Raw genomic sequence first — 22,998 nt, 5'->3', positions numbered from 1 at the left:
TTTCCCCCTTTCCTTACCAATAGGTGGTGTTACTAGCAATATTAATTGCTGTAATTATGCTTGCTCCCCTTTTCTTTAGGTTGGTAACCCATGGGTTCTGAGAAATAACAATAGAAATTGTCTAATGCTTGGAGTGTTGGAGATGAAGTCCAGGAAAGTCTAGCAGCAAAGTTGCAGAGAAAAGCATGGAGCAAGTTATGAAATGTAAGGTGTGCTTCTGAGATTCCATTTCTAGAGAAGGGTGAAGCATTGGCAGGTAAGATGAGCAATGCTGACTGATGAACACCTACACAGGAAACTTGAGGGAAGATAAAGGCCTTATTCCTCTTTATTTAAGTCACTTCCCAGCCGTCACACTGATTGTTTTTGTCCTCCACAAAGTCTGTATCAAACAACTGGAAGAAGCAGGCAGCCAGTGGAGTCAGAGCACCTGATCTGCGCGCTGCTTCTGGGTCAGTGACTCAGACAGTGTAAGAGGAACAGGATCAGTACCACAGCCAGTCAGAGCACCTGATCTGCGCGCTGCTTCTGGGTCAGTGACTCAGACAGTGTAAGAGGAACAGGATCAGTACCACAGCCAGTCAGAGCACCTGATCTGGGCGCTGCTTCTGGGTCAGTGACTCAGACAGTGTAAGGGGAACAGGATCAGCACAACAGCCAGTCAGAGCACCTGATCTGCGCGCTGCTTCTGGGTCAGTGACTCAGACAATGTAAGAGGAACAGGATCAGCACCACAGCCAGTCAGAGCACCTGATTTGCGCGCTGCTTCTGGGTCAGTGACTCAGACAGTGTAAGAGGAACAGGATCAGTATCACAGCCAGTCAGAGCACCTGATCTGCGCGCTGCTTCTGGGTCAGTGACTGAGACAATGTAAGAGGAACAGGATCAGCACAACAGCGAGTCAGAGCACCTGATCTGCACGCTGCTTCTGGGTCAGTGACTGAGACAATGTAAGAGGAACAGGATCAGCACCACAGCCAGTCAGAGCACCTGATCTGCGTGCTGCTTCTGGGTCAGTGACTCAGACAGTGTAAGAGGAACAGGATCAGCACAACAGCCAGGAACGTCACGGATTTTAAAAAGGATCTAAGATGACAACTTTAATGTTCCTATCGCCGCACATTCTCTTTAATGCTAAGGTGATTAAATTTAAGTTCATTCCCAGAATTAATCTGAAAATGTTGGTACCAAAAAGTAAAAAGTTTTATGTTTAGAAATAATCAAGATGTGCTTCGGATCACCAACTTCAGAGCTAGAAAAGGTGAAGGATGTTGAACTTTTTGGTGCTTTTTGTTCTTCTTTCAGCCTCATGTATTGTCATTCTGTATTACCGAATGGGGAGGGGGGGGGCAGGGTGATGGTGGATGGAGGAGACGCAGGTAATGGCAGATGAAGCATGGAATATGGCTGCAGCCCCCACCAGCTGGACGTCACATGGGGGAGGGGACAGGGTGATGGTCGATGGAGGAGACGCAGGTAAAGGCAGATGAAGCATGGAATATGGCTGCAGCCCCCACCAGCTGGACGTCACATTGGGGCCTGGACAAGAGATGGATACAAACATAGTGATGTCACCTCTGCTGTCACCTGTTAGGGGCGCTGTATTCCACATTCAGAGCTTTTAGTTGCCACGTGCTGCTTCCATGGGACTTGTGACATTTTTAGTACCGACATGAGGAAAAATATTATCAGCAAAATCCCCAGCACTGAATAACGTGTGACATCATATCCTGCCGATCCAAGGACACAGCATTGCTGCCAACAGAGCGCAGGTGTGAGGGGTACACGGTGCTGCGGCATTCCTGAGATTATCGAGCAATCAAACAGCTGTAATCATCAGTGCAGTGTGACCAGGATTAATGTTATACATACAGTGCAGTGTGACCAATATCAGAGGCATTGTTCAATTCACAGATATCATAATGCTCAGTTCTGTAGTTCAATGTGTGACCGTTATCATCGTATACCTGGTATTATTACATAGGGGCTTATTCACAAAGCTTTTCTGTTAAAACATCTCACCGTATTTGTTATCTCACAATTTATCTCGCCTTAAATGACTTAACTCATGATTTAGCTCTCCTTATCTTAACTCATGATTTAGCTCTCCTTATCTTACTTAACTCATGATTTAGCTCTCCTTATCTTACTTAACTCATGTTTTATCTCTCCTTATCTTACTTAACTCATGTTTTATCTCTCCTTATCTTTTAATCTCATGCATTATATCTCCTTACGGTTAAGGTGAAAAATAAGTGCACTTTGTGAATAAACCCCACAATGCGATGTGACCATTATTAGCACATACTCAACAATTATAATCGAACACTACAATATAACTGTTATAATCAAAAATGTGGTATGGTTATATAGTTATATTATGAGCGTATGTTCAGTATTATTACGGTGTAATCATTATCAGAGTTTACTTCATATTGTGTGATTATTAATGATGTGTACTAGTTATTACTCTACAACATGGACTGGTTATTACCAATCTATGCTCAGCACCACTAGACGTTGCGGTGTATTAACCGGCAATGATGTGTGTATGGTAGATACTCTATGAGAACCAGGTTCCCAAGCCGTGTACACATCACAGTAACACATGGTCTCACCATCTTCCAGGGGAACGTAGAGGTTGAGATACAGACAATCCTCGCTCTGGTTTTGTACGTATCCGGCTACCACGTCCATGTTCTCGGTGAACCATAAAGGCAGCATAATCCCGGGTAACATTCCATGCAAGTTTTGTGGGCAAACAGGGGCAAAATTGGTTGCATTTCGTACTTCCGTCCAAGACGCTGGCGCCTCCGGTGGCTGGAATCTGCGTTCCCCGATGGGAGGGGTGGCAAAGGGCACCCCTAAATAATGTACAACAGGGCCCAAAATCTCATTGTTCAAGTCTTTCTTGACACCACGCAACTTTCCATAGTTTGTGTTGACCACGGGGTATTTCTCATCCCCCTTTTGCCCAGAGACAGGGCAAGCGGCTAGGAGCCACAGCATGAGGGGAGCTCGTAGATCCGGTGCCATGGAGGATTATTTGTGGGGCGGGATTCCTGGCCTCTTAGAAATCGACAAGACCAAAAACACCAAGACGACCTTCACCAGAAGATTCGGAAAAAATAAAAAATTGGGGTTAAAAGAAAAACACAAAAAAAAACAAATAAACACAACTATATTACGCGAAAACATTCATTTCAAAAGGTTGGGACATAAAAAAGGGGTAAAATTTGGAAATAAAAAAAAAAACAAAAACAAAAAAACCCCTAAACATTAAAAAGCGGGTTGAATGGAGGATGGTGCAACCTCTCTACACGGACAGCGCAGTGTATTTTTGAGGCAATGTTAAGAAATATAGAGGGCACATTTTCGGGGAGTGATGTTTGTACCAAGTCATAGGAGACAAGAAAAAATCTAGGCCAAGGCAGCAGACTTGGAGAAGGGCTGAAAACAGGCGGCTCCGAGACAGAGGTGTGGCTGATGTTGAGTAGTAGACACCATTCTATTACGTTCCATGGCGGACCCGAACATTATGTGTAGAGATACGCTGATGTCGCCTTAAAACAGACATTGAAATCCTAAGAGAGAGAGAGAGACAAGACAATAAAAATCCGGGGGTGAAAAACAGAAACAGGAAATTATCTAGACAAAAGGTTATTTTAAGAAGACAATACAAGTGAGTGTGTTGCAGCACCCCGCTACCTAACTGCCCGAGCCCCCCTCCTTCTTACTTCTTTTTCAGTCCGCTTCCCCCGATTATAATGAACGGGATCATTTATTTAATTAAACTGTTCCTTCTGTTTACAGTTTGGAATCCAACAATTATAGTAACAAACTTATAATTAGCGAATGTGCGAGAGATTGAGGGGGCTAGAGCAAGCAGGAACCGGAGAGAATTAGGAAGGGAGACCATGTTGTAGGCACTGATGCAGAGGAGATGATGGCAGGTGGGTAGGACAGGGGGAAGATTTCTAAGGTCGGGATTTGGTGGAGAGAGAAAAAGGTAGAGACACCAGAAGAGAAAACGGAAGAGATGGACAGTATAACCTCTACATTTCATGCTGATGAAGACATCATCGATGTGCCAGACCTCAGCTGGTGAATGTTTGTGGTATAACGGCTAGTTGGTTTCCCGAACTTAGAGATAAGCGTAATGACCTAATTACGATTTCGCGAAATTTCGCGTAATTAGTGTAATTACGATTATGGCCGTAAGTACATAATCGTAATGAAGAAGGATTTCGCGAAATTTCGCGTAAGCGTAATTTTCGCGTAATTTTCGCATTACAATGGTTATTTGTTCATGCCGTAATTTCGCATTAAACGCTACCGTAATTTCGCGTTAAACCGTAACGCTCCGTATAATATAAAAAAGCCGCCGACTTTAAGGGTTAATAGCAAAGCCCCCTTAAATGCTAAGAGCCTCAAATTTGGAGAATATATTAAGGAGATCAGGAGGAATAAGAGGAAAAAATTTTTTTTTCAAAAAGACCTTATAGTTTTTGAGAAAATCGATGTTAAAGTTTCAAAGTAAAAATGTATACATTTAAAAACCCGCCGACTTTAATGGTTAATAGCAAAGCCTGCTTAAAGTTTAGGAACACCAAATTCCTAGGGTATATTAAGGGGATCAGTGGGAATAAGAGGAAAACATTTTTTTTCAAAAAGACCTTATAGTTTTTGAGAAAATCGATTTTTAAGTTTCAAGGGCAAAAATGTCTTTTAAATGCGGAAAATGTCAGTTTTTTTTGCACAGGTAACAATAGTGTATTATTTTCATAGATTCCCCCAAGTGGGAAGAGTTTTACTTACTTCGTTCTGAGTGTGGGAAATATAAAAAAAAAACGACGTGGGGTCCCCCCTCCCAGACCTCTTTAACCCCTTGTCCCCCATGCAGGCTGGGATAGCCAGAATGCGGAGCACCGGCCGCGTGGGGCTCCGCACCCTGACTATACCAGCCCGCATGGTCCATGGATTGGGGGGTCTCGGAAGGGGAGGGGCAGCCAAGCTTTCCCCTCCCCCTCCGAGCCCTTGTCCAATCCAAGGACAAGGGGCTCTTCTCCACCTCCGATGGGCGGTGGAGGTGGAAGCCGCGATTTCCTGGGTGGGGGGTTCATGGTGGAATCTGGGAGTCCCATTTAAAAAGGGGTCCCCCAGATGCCCACCCCCCCTCCCAGGAGAAATGAGTATAGAGGTACTTGTACCCCTTACCCATTTCCTTTAAGAGTTAAAAGTAAATAAACACACAAACACATAGAAAAAGTATTTTAATTGAACAAAAAACATAACCACGAAAAAAGTCCTTTAATATTCTTAATTAACCATTAATACTTACCTGTCCCTTTAAATAAATGATCCCACGCAATATCCTCTGAAATGTTCTATCAGTTACAATGTAACAAAGTTATTACAATGTAACAACTTTGTTACATTGTAACTACGCCGCACCCGACGCCACTCGCCGCTCAGCCGCCGCATACGCGTCCGTGCAGGACACTAAGTCCCCGCCGGCTCCCGCTGTCCACCCCGCCCACATCTGTCACCCACATGTCACCCACATGTGGGTGACATGTGGGTGACATGTGGGAGAGGCGGGGAGGGCAGCGGAGCCGGCGGGGACTTAGCGTCCTGCACGGAGTCCGGACCCGACAGAGCTCTGAGCTATATAGCTCAGAGCTCTCTAAAGCATCTTTGTATTTGGGCTCCAAGGAGCCCCATTGGTCCTTAGCAGACCAATGGGGTTCCTTCAAATCAGAAGGAACCCCATTGGTCTGCTAAGGACCAATGGGGCTCCTTGGAGCCCAAATACAAAGATGCTTTCGAGAGCTCTGAGCTATAGCTCAGAGCTCTGTCGGGTCCTGCAGCACAGACGCGGAGGCGGCGGCGGCGGTGAGTGACGTAGGGTGCGGCGTAGTTACAATGTAACAAAGTTGTTACATTGTAATAACTTTGTTACATTGTAACTGATAGAACATTTCCGAGGATATTGCGTGGGATCATTTATTTAAAGGGACAGGTAAGTATTAATGGTTAATTAAGAATATTAAAGGACTTTTTTCGTGGTTATGTTTTTTGTTCAATTAAAATACTTTTTCTATGTGTTTGTGTGTTTATTTACTTTTAACTCTTAAAGGAAATGGGTAAGGGGTACAAGTACCTCTATACTCATTTCTCCTGGGAGGGGGGGTGGGCATCTGGGGGACCCCTTTTTAAAGGGGACTCCCAGATTCCACCATGAACCCCCCACCCAGGAAATCGCGGCCTCCACCGCCCATCGGAGGTGGAGAAGAGCCCCTTGTCCTTGGATTGGACAAGGGCTCGGAGGGGGAGGGGAAAGCTTGGCTGCCCCTCCCCTTCCGAGACCCCCCAATCCATGGACCATGCGGGCTGGTATAGTCAGGGTGCGGAGCCCCACGCGGCCGGTGCTCCGCATTCTGGCTATCCCAGCCTGCATGGGGGACAAGGGGTTAAAGAGGTCTGGGAGGGGGGACCCCATGTCGTTTTTTTTTTATATTTCCCACACTCAGAACGAAGTAAGTAAAACTCTTCCCACTTGGGGGAATCTATGAAAATAATACACTATTGTTACCTGTGCAAAAAAAACTGACATTTTCCGCATTTAAAAGACATTTTTGCCCTTGAAACTTAAAAATCGATTTTCTCAAAAACTATAAGGTCTTTTTGAAAAAAATTTTTTTCCTCTTATTCCCACTGATCCCGTTAACCACTTGAGGACCTAGGGCTTTCTACCCCTTAAGGACCGGCCACTTTTTTTCCATTCAGACCACTGCAGCTTTCACGGTTTATTGCTCGCTCATACAACCTACCACCTAAATGAATTTTGGCTCCTTTTCTTGTCACTAATAAAGCTTTCTTTTAGTGCTATTTGATTGCTCCTGCGATTTTTACTTTTTATTATATTCAGCAAAAAAGACATGAATTTTGGCAAAAAAATGATTTTTTTAACTTTCTGTGCTGACAGTTTTCAAATAAAGTAAAATTTCTGTATACATGCAGCACGAAAAATGTGGACAAACATGTTTTTGATAAAAAAAAAAAAACCCATTCAGTGTATATTTATTGGTTTGGGTAAAAGTTATAGCGTTTACAAACTATGGTGCAAAAAGTGAATTTTCCCATTTTCAAGCATCTCTGACTTTTCTGACCCTCTGTCATGTTTCATGAGGGGCTAGAATTCCAGGATAGTATAAATACCCCCCAAATGACCCCATTTTGGAAAGAAGACATCCCAAAGTATTCACTGAGAGGCATAGTGAGTTCATAGAAGATATTATTTTTTGTCACAAGTAAGCGGAAAATGACACTTTGTGAAAAAAAAAAAAAAAAAAAAAAGTTTCCATTTCTTCTAACTTGCGACAAAAAAAAAATGAAATCTGCCACGGACTCACCATGCTCCTCTCTGAATACCTTGAAGTGTCTACTTTCCAAAATGGGGTCATTTGTGGGGTGTGTTTACTGTCCTGACATTTTGGGGGGTGCTAAATTGTAAGCACCCCTGTAAAGCCTGAAGGTGCTCATTGGACTTTGGACCCCTTAGCGCAGTTAGGGTGCAAAAAAGTGCCACACATGTGGTATTGCCGTACTCAGGAGAAGTAGTATAATGTGTTTTGGGGTGTATTTTTACACATACCCATGCTGGGTGGGAGAAATATCTCTGTAAATGACAATTTGTAAACTTTTTTTACACACAATTGTCCATTTACAGAGATCTTTCTCCCACTCAGCATGGGTATGTGTAAAAATACACCACAAAACACATTATACTACTTCTCCTGAGTACGGCGATACCACATGTGTGGCACTTTTTTGCACCCTAACTGCGCTAAAGGGCCCAAAGTCCAATGAGTACCTTTAGAATTTCACAGGTCATTTTGAGAAATTTCGTTTCAAGACTACTCCTCACGGTTTAGGGCCCCTAAAATGCCAGGGCAGTATAGGAACCCCACAAATGACCCCATTTTAGAAAGAAGACACCCCAAGGTATTCCGTTAGGAGTATAGTGAGTTCATAGAAGATTTTATTTTTTTGTCAAAAGTTAGCGGAAATTGATTTTAATTGTGTTTTTTCACAAAGTGTCATTTTCCGCTAACTTTTGACAAAAAATAAAATCTTCTATGAACTCACCATACTCCTAACGGAATACCTTGGGGTGTCTTCTTTCTAAAATGGGGTCATTTGTGGGGTTCCTATACTGCCCTGGCATTTTAGGGGCCCTAAACCGTGAGGAGTAGTCTTGAAACGAAATTTCTCAAAATGACCTGTGAAATTCTAAAGGTACTCATTGGACTTTGGGCCCTTTAGCGCAGTTAGGGTGCAAAAAAGTGCCACACATGTGGTATCGCCGTACTCGGGAGAAGTAGTACAATGTGTTTTGGGGTGTATGTTTACACATACCCATGCTGGGTGGGAGAAATACCTCTGTAAATGGACAATTGTGTGTAAAAAAATCAAAAGATTGTCATTTACAGAGGTATTTCTCCCACCCAGCATGGGTATGTGTAAAAATACACCCCAAAACACATTATACTACTTCTCCCGAGTACGGCGATACCACATGTGTGGCACTTTTTTGCACCCTAACTGCACTAAGGGGCCCAAAGTCCAATGAGTACCTTTAGGATTTCACAGGTCATTTTTGTTTCAAGACTACTCCTCACGGTTTAGGGCCCCTAAAATGCCAGGGCAGTATAGGAACCCCACTAATGACCCCATTTTAGAAAGAAGACACCCCAAGGTATTCCGTTAGGAGTATGGTGAGTTCATAGAAGTTTTTATTTTTTTGTCACAAGTTAGCGGAAATTGATTTTAATAGTTTTTTTTCACAAAGTGTCATTTTCCGCTAACTTGTGACAAAAAATTAAATCTTCTATGAACTCACCATACTCCGTACGGAATACCTTTGGGTGTCTTCTTTCTAGAATGGGGTCATTTGTGGGGTTCCTATACTGCCCTGGCATTTTAGGGGCCCTAAACCGTGAGGAGTAGTCTTGAAACCAAATGTCGCAAAATGACCTGTGAAATCCTAAAGGTACTCATTGGACTTTGGGCCCCTTAGCGTACTTAGGGTGTAAAAAAGTGTCACACATGTGGTACCGCCGTACTCAGGAGAAGTAGTATAATGCGTTTTGGGGTGTATTTTTACACATACCCATGCTAAGTGGGAGAAATATCTCTGTAAATGACAATTGTTTGATTTTTTTACACACAATTGTCCATTTACATAGAAATTTCTCCCATCCAGCATGGGTATGTGTAAAAATACACCCCAAAACACATTATACTACTTTTCCTGAGTACAGCGGTACCACATGTGTGACAATTTTTTGCAGCCTAGGTGCGCTAAGGGGCCCAACGTCCTATTCACAGGTCATTTTGAAGCATTTGTTTTCTAGACTACTCCTCGCGGTTTAGGGCCCCTAAAATGCCAGGGCAGTATAGGAACCCCACAAGTGACCCCATTTTAGAAAGAAGACACCCCAAGGTATTCCGTTAGGTGTATGGCGAGTTCATAGAAGATTTTATTTTTTGTCACAAGTTAGTGAAAAATGACACTTTGTGAAAAAAAACCAATAAAAATTAATTTCCGCTAACTTTTGACAAAAAATAAAATCTTCTATGAACTCGTCAAACACCTAACAGAATACCTTGGGGTGTCTTTTTTTCTAAAATGGGGTCACTTGTGGGGTTCCTATACCGCCCTGGCATTTTACAGGCCCAAAACCGTGAGTAGTCTGGAAACCAAATGTCTCAAAATGACTGTTCAGGGGTATAAGCATCTGCAAATTTTGATGACAGGTGGTCTATGAGGGGGCGAATTTTGTGGAACCGGTCATAAGCAGGGTGGCCTTTTAGATGACAGGTTGTATTGGGCCTGATCTGATGGATAGGAGTGCTGGGGGGTGACAGGAGGTGATTGATGGGTGTCTCAGGGGGTGGTTAGAGGGGAAAATAGATGCAATCAATGCACTGGGGAGGTGATCGGAAGGGGGTCTGAGGGGGATCTGAGGGATTGGCCGAGTGATCAGGAGCCCACACGGGGCAAATTGGGGCCTGATCTGATGGGTAGGTGTGCTAGGGGGTGACAGGAGGTGATTGATGGGTGTCTCAAGGTGTGATTAGAGGGGGGAATAGATGCAAGCAATGCACTGGCGAGGTGATCAGGGCTGGGGTCTGAGGGCATTCTGAGGGTGTGGGCGGGTGATTGAGTGCCCTAGGGGCAGATAGGGGTCTGATCTGATAGGTAGCAGTGACAGGGGGTGATTGATGGGTAATTAGTGGGTGTTTAGGGTAGAGAATAGATGGAAACACTGCGCTTGGGTGGTGATCTGATGTCGGATCTGCGGGCGATCTATTGGTGTGGGTGGGTGATCAGTTTGCCCGCAAGGGGCAGGTTAGGGGCTGATTGATGGGTGGCAGTGACAGCGGGTGATTGATGGGTGGAAGTGACAGGGGGTGATTGATGGGTGGCAGTGACAGGGGGTGATTGATGGGTGATTGATAGGTGATTGACAGGTAATCAGTGGGTTATTACAGGGGAGAACAGATGTAAATATTGCACTGGCGAATTGATAAGGGGGGGTCTGAGGGCAATCTGAGCGTGTAGGCGGGCGATTGGGTGCCCGCAAGGGGCAGATTAGGGTCTGATCTGATGGGTAACAGTGACAGGTGGTGATAGGGGGTGATTGATGGGTAATTAGTGGGTGTTTAGAGGAGAGAATAGATGTAAACGCTGCGCTTGGGTGGTGATCTGATGTCGGATCTGCGGGCGATCTATTGGTGTGGGTGGGTGATCAGATTGCCCGCAAGGGGCAGGTTAGGGGCTGATTGTTGGGTGGCAGTGACGGGGTGATTGATGGGTGATAGGTGATTGGCAGGTGATTGACAGGTGATCAGTGGGTTATTACAGGGAAGGACAGATGTAATTAATGCACTGGCGAATTGATAAGGGGGGGGTCTGAGGGCAATCTGAGCGTGTGGGCGGGTGATTGGGTGCCCGCAAGGGGCAGATTAGGGTCTGATCTGATAGGTAACAGTGACAGGTGGTGATAGGGGGTGATTGATGGGTGATTGATGGGTAATTAGTGGGTGTTTAGAGAAGATAACAGATGTAAACAATACATTTGGGAGGTAATCTGACGGCGGGTTTGCGGGCGATCTAATGGTGTGGGTGGGTGATCAGATTGCCCGCAAGGGGCAGGTTAGGGGCTGATTGATGGGTGGCAGTGACAGGGGGTGACAGGGGGTGATTGATGGGTGATAGGTGATTGGCAGGTGATTGACAGGTGATCAGTGGGTTATTACAGGGAAGAACAGATGTAATTAATGCACTGGTGAATTAATAAGGGGGGGTCAGAGGGCAATCTGAGCGTGTGGGCGGGTGATTGGGTGCCCGCAAGGGGCAGATTAGGGTCTGATCTGATAGGTAAAAGTGACAGGTGGTGATAGGGGGTGATTGATGGGTGATTGATGGGTAATTAGTGTGTGTTTAGAGGAGAGAATAGATGTAAACAATGGATTTGGGAGGTGATCTGATGTCGGATCTGCGGGCGATCTATTGGTGTGGGGGGGTGATCAGATTGCCCGCAAGGGGCAGGTTAGGGGCTGGCTGATGGGTGGCAGTGACAGGGGGTGATTGACGGGTGATTGATGGGTGATTGACAGGTGATTGACAGGTGATTGACAGGTGATCAGGGGGATAGATGCATACAGTAAACAGGGGGGGTGGTCTGGGGGGGGGGGGTCTGGGGAGAATCTGAGGGGTGGGGGGTGATCAGGAGGGGGCAGGGAGCAGGGTGGGGGATAAAAAAAAAAATAGCGTTGACAGATAGTGACAGGGAGTGATTGATGGGTGATTAGGGGGGTGATTGGGTGCAAACAGGGGTCTGGGGGGTGGGCAGGGGGGGGTCTGATGGGTGCTGTGGGCGATCTGGGGCAGGGGGGGGGAAAAATCAGTGTGCTTGGTGCAGACTAGGGTGGCTGCAGCCTGCCCTGGTGGTCCCTCGGACACTGGGACCACCAGGGCAGGAGGCAGCCTGTATAATACACTTTGTAAACATTACAAAGTGTATTATACACTTTGTATGCGGCGATCGCGGGGTTAACATCCCGCCGGCGCTTCCGTATGGCCGGCGGGATGTTGCGGCGGGTGAGCGGCGCCAGGCGGAGGCGGAGGATCGCGTCACTGATGACGCGATCGCTCCGCCCATGCCCCTACAAGGACCGCCGCCAATTGTCAATACGGCGGTCCTTGCGGGGTGCACTTCCCGGCCGCCAATTGTACATACGGCGGTCGGGAAGTGGTTAATGTACCCTAGGAATTTGGTGTTCCTAAACTTTAAGCAGGCTTTGCTATTAACCGTTAAAGTCGGCGGGTTTTTAAATGTATACATTTTTACTTTGAAACTTTAACATCGATTTTCTCAAAAACTATAAGGTCTTTTTGAAAAAAAAATTTTTCCTTTTATTCCTCCTGATCTCCTTAATATATTCTCCAAATTTGAGGCTCTTAGCATTTAAGGGGGCTTTGCTATTAACCCTTAAAGTCGGCGGCTTTTTTATATTATACGGAGCGTTACGGTTTAACGCGAAATTACGGTAGCGTTTAATGCGAAATTACGGCATGAACGAAACGCGAAATTTCGCGTTGAAAATTACGCTTACGGTATTTTCAATTACGATTTTAATGGCAATTTCGCTACGCTAATTTCGCATCGTAATCGCAAATTTCGCATGCGTAATTATAGTAATGCGAAATTACGAAAATTTCAGCTCAACTCTACCCGAACTCCCTCAAACCAATTGTTTCATGAGAAGATGATGACATGTGCACCAAAGTAAATATATGCCAAGCCCACAATTTGGCTTCAGGTCGGTGAGAAAGGTTTTAAAGTTGGCAATGATCTATTGACGATGAAAGGAATAATGACTAAAAAAATGAATAAACATATTGTGATGCCTGGACGGTAAAAAATGTCAAATAATAATGGACAACCGAACTTGGCACGTGATGAAATTAGGGCAAGGAAAACATGACTGATACAGTAGGGCTTACTAGCTAGGAAAAAGACAGAATGGATGTGAGACAGAGAAATACTGAAAAGCAAAAGAGAGTGCCGTAGATATCGGATGAGGAGAAGATGACTAAAACGGGCAGTAATGAAAGAATAGAGGAAGCCCTGAGGACAAAGGAGATATTGGGTGGAAAAAAAGAGTGAAATCAGATATATGGGATGGAGAAAAGATAAGTGAGAATAGAGAGGAGATGGGAATGGAAGAATTATGAGATGAGAGATGAGTTATGAGATTTGAGGTTGAAGAAGAAGACTTAGAAGACAGAAGGGTGGATAATAGGTGAGCGCAGTCAATGAGGAGCTACAGAATCTACAAAACTTAAGTGACTATAGAGAGGAGCCATAGCATGGAAGGAAGATGGTTGGAAATAAACTGGAGATGTGAACCGGACAGAAGATGAGCATCAAGAAGGAGACAGAGGATCACTGAGTGAGAGCAAGGCCATGAATGTAGTCGGGGCATGAGAATAGAGATACAAGAGGGACAAAAATGGGATGGAAAGGAGGTAAGGGAAACGAAAATGAAGGTGTCAAATCAGTAGAGGTGGAGTGTGAAGAAGTAACACGATGGAGATGAATAAGAAGAGTGATAAGAACTCTCTTTAGGAAAAGAGAGCTGGTGTAGGATGGAGAGCAGAAAATAAAACAAGAGAGGATAGATAGAAAGACAAGACACAGAACATTTACGAGATATATCACGCCTTTGTCCTGGCAGACTCAAAGCGCCAGAGCTGCAGCCACTAGGGGCGCTCTATAGGCAGTAGCAGTGTTAGGCAAGAGCTGCAACCACTAGGGCGCGCTCTATAGGCAGTAGCAGTGTTAGGCCAGAGCTGCAGCCACTAGGGGGCGCTCTATAGGCAGTAGCAGTGTTAGGCCAGAGCTGCAGCCACTAGGACGTGCTCTACAGGCAGTAGCAGTGTTAGGCTAGAGCTGCAGCCACTAGGGGGCGCTCTATAGGCAGTAGCAGTGTTAGGCCAGAGCTGCAGCCACTAGGGGGAGCTCTTTAGGCAGTAGCAGTGTTAGGCTAGAGCTGCAGCCACTAGGGGGCGCTCTATAGGCAATAGCAGTGTTAGGCCAGAGCTGCAGCCACTAGGGGGAGCTCTTTAGGCAGTAGCAGTGTTAGGCTAAAGCTGCAGCCACTAGGGGGCGCTCTATAGGCAGTAACAGTGTTAGGCCAGAGCTGCAGCCACTAGGGAGCGCTCTATAGGCAGTAGCAGCATTAGGGCAGAGCTGCAGCCACTAGGGTGCGCTCTGTAGGCAGTAGCAGTGTTAGGTCAGAGCTGCAGCCACTAGGGGGCACTCTATAGACAGTAGCAGTGTTAGGCCGGAGCTGCAGGCACTAGGGGGCGCTCTATAGGCAGTAGCAGTGTTAGGCCAGAGCTGCAGCTACTAGGGAGCGCTCTATAGGCAGTAACAGTGTTAGGCCAGAGCTGCAGCCACTAGGGAGCGCTCTATAGGCAGTAGCAGCGTTAGGGCAGAGCTGCAGCCACTAGGGTGCGCTCTGTAGGCAGTAGCAGTGTTAGGTCAGAGCTGCAGCCACTAGGGGGAGCTCTATAGGCAGTAGCAGTGTTAGGTCAGAGCTGCAGCCACTAGGACGTGCTCTACAGGCAGTAACAGTGTTAGGCCAGAGCTGCAGCCACTAGGGACACTCTATAGGCAGTAGCAGTGTTAGGGAGTCTTGTCCAAGGTCTCCTTAGTGAATAGGTGCTGGCTTACTGAACAGGAAGAGCCGAGATACAAACCCAGGTCTCCTGTGTCAGAGGCAGAGCCCTTAACCATTACACTATCAAGCCACTATGAAAGGGAGAGGGAAAAGTATGAAACACGACAAATACAGAGAAAGCACAAAGAGGGAGAGAAGATATAGGATGAAGAGGAGATAAAGAAGGACTGGGGGGATATATGAGATGTGAAGTGGAAACATAGAATATGGTGGAGATGACAACAAAAACAATGATGCTATGAGATTGAGGGAAGGAAGAATGGAGAGGAGATATAATATGGGGACAGAGGAAGGAGAAGGCGGAGATGAAATGAGACATGGAGTGGAGAAGGGGGAGATGAAATGAGACATGGAGTGGAGAAGGCGGAGATGAAATGAGATGTGGAGTGGAGAAGGGGGAGATGAAATGAGACATGGAGTGGAGAAGGCGGAGATGAAATGAGATGTGGAGTGGAGAAGGGGGAGATGATATGAGACATGGAGTGGAGAAGGGGGAGATGAAATGAGACATGGAGTGGAGAAGGGGGAGATGAAACGAGACATGGAGTGGAGAAGGTGGAGATGAAATGAGACATGGAGTGGAGAAGGGGGAGATGAAATGAGATGTGGAGTGGAGAAGGGGGAGATGAAACGAGACATGGAGTGGAGAAGGTGGAGATGAAATGAGACATGGAGTGGAGAAGGGGGAGATGAAATGAGATGTGGAGTGGAGAAGGGGGAGATGAAACGAGACATGGAGTGGAGAAGGTGGAGATGAAATGAGACATGGAGTGGAGAAGGGGGAGATGAAATGAGACATGGAGTGGAGAAGGGGGAGATGAAATGAGACATGGAGTGGAGAAGGGGGAGATGATATGAGACATGGAGTGGAGAAGGTGGAGATGATATGAGATGTGGAGTGGAGAAGGGGGAGATGAAATGAGACATGGAGTGGAGAAGGGGGAGATGATATGAGACATGGAGTGGAGAAGGGGGAGATGATATGAGACATGGAGTGGAGAAGGGGGAGATGAAATGAGACATGGAGTGGAGAAGGGGGAGATGAAATGAGACATGGAGTGGAGAAGGGGGAGATGAAATGAGACATGGAGTGGAGAAGGGGGAGATGAAATGAGACATGGAGTGGAGAAGGGGGAGATGATATGAGACATGGAGTGGAGAAGGGGGAGATGAAATGAGACATGGAGTGGAGAAGGGGGAGATGAAATGAGACATGGAGTGGAGAAGGTGGAGATGATATGAGATGTGGACAGACTAAAACGAGAAAGCAAAGCTAACAATTGTGTAGCGCTTTTCTACTGTCAGACTCAAAGCAATTAGGAGCTGCAGACACTTAGGGTGGACTCAGTAGGCCACCCTGGAGAATTAGGGGTCCTGCCCAAGGTTTCCTTACTGGTTGGGTACTGACTCCATCCCGGATTTATACCCTTGTCTTCTACACCAAAGGTGATGCAGTCATCTATCTAGCCAGGACAGAAAGACATAAGTAAGAAGAAGATATATGAAATGGATAAACAAGGGAGTTAGAAGAGGTCATATAGAGAGATAAGGCTGAGGGGAAATGAGATGAGAAGAAAAACAGGATGAACGGACTATAGATACTGTATGATACTGACAGAAAAGGAAGAACACTGAGAAGGTATGAGATAAAAGAAGGGAGAATAGAGAGAAGATATGGGATAAAAGGAAGACGAGTAAGAAGAAATGTGGAACATGGAATGGAGATGAGCACAAGAAAGAGAAGAGATTGAGGATGGGTAGAGGTGGAGTCAGAAAAGCCAGCTGAAAAGAGAAGAGAGTTGAGCGAGATAAGAAAAATGGCAGATATATGAATGGCCTGGTAAGGAAAGTACATGTTACATGACATGTTGTTGTGCTCATCATCTGCCTCTATTAACTCCTGGATCAAAGGTGCCTCCACTGGTTGCATGCTGGTTCCAGACATGTGACTGAAAGCAAAACATCAGCAGGGCTAAGCTCACAGCCAATGGCATTTCTAAAAGAGAATGAACATGGCGACCTCCATATACCTCTCACTGAGCTCCCCTATAAGACAACAAAATTATAATCACTTAAGCTTTACATACATTGAAAAATGATAACTTGACTAAATATTATCCAGGAAACACAGGAGAACCTCTCTTATGGGAAACGGAAAAGCTTGGTAGATCGATAGTTTCTACAACTTTAGGCTCCAAAGGAAAGTCGTGGCAATGACATATTACCGGTAATATGAGAAAAACATTTGTGCTCACTTACATAAACAAACATATAAGAAAGAACACCAAGAAGAAAGAACACCACCAACTACAAATAAAGAACAGTAATACTATTGGACAAAATATTGAAGACTGTTGAGCACCAAGATCAAGGATTTTGGTGTTTCTAATAGTTCGGGGAAGACACAGGAAGTATTCAAACTGAAAGGGAGGTTGAGATGGACCCACAGCTACAGATGCAAGTTAATGTAAATGTTGATGACAAACAAAATTGGATGATGATGTCGCAAACCAAATGTAAAATGATGTAAATGTTGGAACGGAACAGAAAGATCCAAATTATTTAAGATAAATTTCGAAACCATACATATCTACAATAGATTCTAGAAACAGAGACATTAATTCTGAATAGTAAATGAGCCCACGGATCTAACGTCCAACATTCTCAGAGGATGAAATCGGAGGACATACGGGTGACTCTATGACACAAAAGACGCAAATAAAATCCAAGGCAGTGATTTTGCAGGTAGATCACCACAAGTAACACCTCAGAGATCGAGAATGACTTTTTTTTTTGTTTTATTGTGGTTCTAAAAGCTCTTGTAGGAATAGCTGTCACTCATCCTTCCACTAATCCCAAGAGAATTGAAAACGAACACGTCTTTTCAATTCTGAACCCTTCTCTCACCCCATCAACACTTCCTTCTAGCAAGAACACCAAATAAATTCAATCCAAAGTCTCAAACTTCACAAATGGTCCACGGCCCTGGGCAGTACCTGTCACTCCTGATCATAGACACACATATCACCAACATCAGGACATGCAAACTGGCATGAACCTAGAAAAGACTTGAGAAAAACCCATTGTACGTTCTGCTACAAATATTCAAAACTCTCACAGCAACTGCAGACGGCAATTACCGTGCTCCTATTCCTGACTTATAGATACCATGCTTCATACGCTTCACCAGAACCCTTTGTGTATCAAATGTATGTTTAATGGAAATCAAAGATGGAAAGGGTGATGACTTGTACTACGAAAATTAAGAAAATTTAGAATCAACACTGTACATCAAGAAAACCAGTTCAAGTGTTAGATACAAGGCTGTGCAGTCGAGGAGTCGGAGAAATTCTTGGGTACCTGGAGTCGGTGGTTTCATAAACTGAGGAGTCGTAGATGGATGATTTTTGCACCGACTCCATAGCCCTGGTAAGTATTAGACTAAGGAGTCAGAACAATTGGACTAAGGAGTCCGAGAGTCAGTGGTTTCATAAACTGAGGAGTCGGAGTTGAATCATTTTTGCACCAACTCCACAGTCCTGGTAAGCATTAGACTAAGGCATCAGAGTCTGAGCATTTTTTGGTACCTGGAGTCGGTTGTTTAAAAAATGGAGGAGTTGGAGTTGGATGATTTTTGTACCAACTCCAAAGCCCTGGTAGTAGACTAAAGAGTCAGAGTCAAAGTCAGAGCAATTTTGGGCACTCGGGGTCGGTGGTTTCATAAACGGAAGAGTCCGAGTTGGATGATTTTTGTATTTATTTGCAAGCTTTTGAAACTTACTGGTTCAGAACCACGGTTCTGATCAAGTTCTGTAACATGCCTCAAGAAGAAACTTAAAGTTTCAAAAGCTTGCAAAGAAATCTTGAACAGTTAGTCATTAACCACTTAGGTCTATCTGGAGGGGTATATCCGTCCAGATAGCCAGCCCCGCTGCCGCCAAGCCGGGCACGCGCGCACACGCTCCCGCCGCCTTTCATTAACCCAGGGATCATGGAATGAGAACACAGTTCCCATTCATTGTGCTAAGCCTCCGTATGAAAGGCCGACACTGTCAGCGAGACAGCTCTGTCTTTCATAAATCCCCTTCTGCCCCATATACGCTTTACTTCTGCTTGTGTAGTAATACTACGCATGCAGAAGTAAGCTACAAGGGCATCTTGTGGCCAAATAGTAAAATTACATCTGGAAATAAAAATTTCCAGATAATGACATTTTTTTTTACTATTAAAATTAGTCCATTACCTCCCACGTTCCCTAATAGCTACACAAACATTTTTTGTAAATTAAAAAAAAAAAACAATAAAAAAAAATCATAGTTACCTTAGGGACTAAACTTTTCTAATATGTATGTATTAAGGTATATTACTGTTATTTTTTAAATAATGGGCTTGTAATAAGTGATGGACACAAAACTGAAAAAATGCACCTTTATTTCCAAATAAAATATTGGCGCCATACATTGTGATAGGGACATAATTTAAATGGTGTAATAGCCAGGACTAATGGGCAAATAAATTAATTTCAAACTATAATGGCCAAAAACTGAGAAATAATGATTTTTTTCCTTTTTTCCATTTCTTTCTTAATCTTCCTGTTAAAATGGATTTAGAATAAAATAATTCTTAGCAAAATCTACTACCCAAAGAAAGCCTAAATGGTGGCGGAAAAAACAAGATATAGATCATTTCAGTGTGATAAGTAGTGATAAAGTTATTGGCGAATGAATGGGAGGTGAAAGTTGCTCGGATGCATAAGGTGATACAACACTGTAGGCAGAAGTGGTTAAAGGTATCACCTAAACAACTTTTGTTGTGCTGTCTTCGGATTAACTGGATAAGATGATAGAAGCTGTGATTTGCTAGACCCAACATCTGTCTCTTGGGTATAGTTAATTTGCCTATTAGGAGAAGGATTTTCTTTTACCAGCTTACTGGGAGAACAAAACGCTACATTTGGAGTGGTGTTCTCTCGGGAAATGTCTACAAGCACTAAATTCCCTGTTGGCTACTTGTGTATCCCCACCAGTCAGTGCATTCCAAGGGAAACATTCACCAGCTCATTTCAAAGGTCGCGTGAGTTGTTCATCTGCAATGGCCAAACCCCAGTTCACGAATACTGCATGCTCTGTAACATTTATCAGTGGTCTATTTGGGGAATAGCTATAATAGGCTTGTAATGGATGACAACATAAATACCAAACAAATCCTGGGCAAAGGTGGGAAGCTTCAGTGTGGTGAACAGGAATTTGTGTGAAGGGAAAAAAAGATGTCACCACCCAACTCCTACAGGCTGTCTGTCAAGTCTTTGACAATTACCCTAGCAACAACCATGAGAAATCACATCAGCAGATTTCAGGCAGGTGATCTGATGCAATTAGGAAATGGTGAGTGATTTGGGCCATGTTTGTGACTCTATAGCTACAACAATAACAGTCTATATGGCAGTCTCTAAGACAGAAACAACATGTCTATAGACGACACCGTCATCATCAGTCCGACACACATCATGGACTATCTTGATTGACCGGCACCTAAACCAGGATCTTCTTCCTAGATTTCAGCTCCGCCTTCAAATCCATCTGCCTGAACATTCTGCACAATAACCTGACTGAACTTAGATCTGACACCTCCTCCTCATGCTCGTGGATCAAGGATTTCCTCACCAACAGAATGCAACGAGTCAAGCTAAGAAGTCTCTCCTCTCTAGTAAGAATCACCAATACTGGTGCCTTCCAAGGATGTGCACTCTCCTCGATCCTGTTCACCCTGTACAACAACAACTGCACCTCATCAGATGACTCCATTAAAGTAAATCCAATTTGTGGATGACACCACCATCCTTGGAGAAAACTTACCTCCACACAGTGACAGAGTTATCTTATCTCTTCAATCCTTAAGTTACCTCCTCTGTAGTTAAATTACCTCCTCTGTAGTTAATTTACCTCCTCTGTAGTTATTTTCACCTGCAGTGAATTAACAGCCTGTCTTTAACTCTGAAGTTATTTTAAGGATTGAAGAGTTAACTTAAAGACAGAAGAGTTAACTTTAGGCTTGCCTGAGGTAAAATGTTTCCTGAATACTACATGCCTCGTCACCATGGTGATAACTCTAGAAACATTATTAAAGACAGGAGATAAGCTTAGTGAATTGAGGCCATTGTCTGTAAAGGTTTATGTTATCCCAGACTGTAAATAATGTCTGTAAATGTGTACGTCAGACTACGCTTGACAAATTGCACTACTGCCAACGCTTGTGTGTAGCGAAAACAAATCCAGGTATGGCAACTGTCATGCTTGACGAATAAAACTGATTCTGAAAATGGAAAAAAAGGGAAGGAGAGTAAAAAGGGAATGTAAGAAGGAGGGTATAAGAAAGGGAAACTGAAGGGAGAGGAAATGTAAACCAAGGAAAAGAAAGGAGAAGAAAGGGAAAGAAAATAAAAATAAAAAAAGAGGGCAGGAAAGAAAAAGGAACAGGAAGAGAAAAAGAAATAAATGAAAGAGAAGGAAAGGCGAGGAAAGGGAAAATAGAAAAGAAAGGTAACGATAAGAGATGAAAAGAAAAGAAATAGGAGGGAAAAGAATGGAAGGGCAAATGGAAAGAAAAATAAAGAGAAAGTCAAGGAAAGAATAGGGGACAACAAAGTAAACAAAATAAAGGAGAACAAGGAAAAAAGGGAAGGAAAATAAGGGGAAGGTGAGACAAAGGAGAGGAAAAGGTATGAAAGGGAGGAAATTAGGGAAAGGAGGTAAATGGAAAAGGCAATTGATAAAAAAAAAAAAAGGAAAGAGAAAAGTACAGAACAGGAAAAAGAAAAAGGAGAAGAAAGTGTGAGAAAACGCGGAAAAGCCGTCGCGGGTGCTCAGAGCAAGGCGGCGGATTCCGCGTCTAACGTGGCGGTTTGCACGCATAGGCCTACCTCTGTCAGTACTGCTGAACGCGGAGAAACCGCCGCATGCTCTGATAGCGGTGCGGCTGGCCCCGCGTTCAAACCTACAGATGCATTACAACACCTGTCTGGTGTGGCTGGGACTGATAGTCCACACAGGTTCAGAAGGACGCGCGCGTGCGCTGAGAGGCAGAGCCTTTATGACAGTCAGAAGGGTGTCAGCTGACCAAGCCGGTCAGCTGACAATTCAACCAGTTCCCATTGGTCCAGCACTTAGGGGAGGCGCTGGAGAGCGCTATAGTATATATACTGGATGCTGGTCATTTCTCTGGTTGTCTGCCATTGCGATCACTATGTGGTCGCACTCAGACCTTGTCAGTATCTGTGTTATTCTCTAGACCAGTTCCAGGGTGTTGATGACCAAGGAGCTCACACCCAAGACTAGGAATACTGTTTATCATCTGTGTTATTCTCTAGACCAGTTCCAGGGTGTTGATGACCAAGGAACTCACACCCAAGACTAGGAATACTGTGTATCATCTGTGTTATTCTCTAGACCAGTTCCAGGGTGTTGATGACCAAGGAACTCACACCCAAGACTAGGAATACTGTGTATCATCTGTGTTATTCTCTAGACCAGTTCCAGGGTGTTGATGACCAAGGAACTCACACCCAAGACTAGGAATACTGTGTATCATCTGTGCGGAGAAAGGATCTTGCAGGCACCACCGGTATAATTATAGCTTCTTTATTGGTCACATCAGACTTGTGCAGAAGATACAAATGTTGTATCTTCTGCACAAGTCTGATGTGACCAATAAAGAAGCTATAATTATACCGGTGGTGCCTGCAAGATCCTTTCTCCGCATTTGACGGCTCTGGTGGTGTGGAGGGCCGACTGCTTGGGCACACCATCTCCTATACATGGGTGCTGTCTCAAACCTCAACTCTGTCTTTGTGTATCATTTGTGTTATTCTCCAGACTAGTTCCAGGGTGTTGATGACTACGGAGCTCACACCCAAGACTAGGAATACTGTGTATTATCTGCGTTATTATTCAGACTAGTTCCAGGGTGTTGATGACTACGGAGCTCACACCCAAGACTAGGAAATAGCTTTACGATCCTGTTATACTTCAGACTAGTTCCAGAGTGTGGATGTACGGAGCTCTGACCTAAGACTAGGCATTGTTGATTATTTGTTATGACCTTCTGTTTTCCTGACCACTCTCCTGATCTCTGATTTGGTACTTCGCTATATCTGATACTCTGTTGCCAAACCCTGCTTGC

The 22,998-nt window shown here is 44.5% G+C and overlaps 1 protein-coding gene across 4 annotated transcripts in view; it reads right to left on the bottom strand.

Annotated features, from left to right (window-relative positions):
* Positions 1 to 22,998, bottom strand: part of NLGN2 (neuroligin 2) — a 476,375-nt gene that overhangs the window by 336,026 nt on the left and 117,351 nt on the right. For all 4 annotated transcript variants that reach the window (XM_068273846.1, XM_068273847.1, XM_068273845.1 and 1 more), the window contains exon 2: positions 2,619 to 3,584. In XM_068273846.1, the coding sequence (XP_068129947.1) occupies positions 2,619 to 3,036 (418 nt within the window). In that variant the 5' untranslated portion in view covers positions 3,037 to 3,584. The remainder of the gene's footprint in view (positions 1 to 2,618; positions 3,585 to 22,998) is intronic.

This window comes from Hyperolius riggenbachi, chromosome 3 (assembly GCF_040937935.1).
Source record: "Hyperolius riggenbachi isolate aHypRig1 chromosome 3, aHypRig1.pri, whole genome shotgun sequence".
Taxonomy (NCBI): domain Eukaryota; kingdom Metazoa; phylum Chordata; class Amphibia; order Anura; family Hyperoliidae; genus Hyperolius; species Hyperolius riggenbachi.
This window is presented reverse-complemented; position numbering and strand designations above follow the sequence as displayed.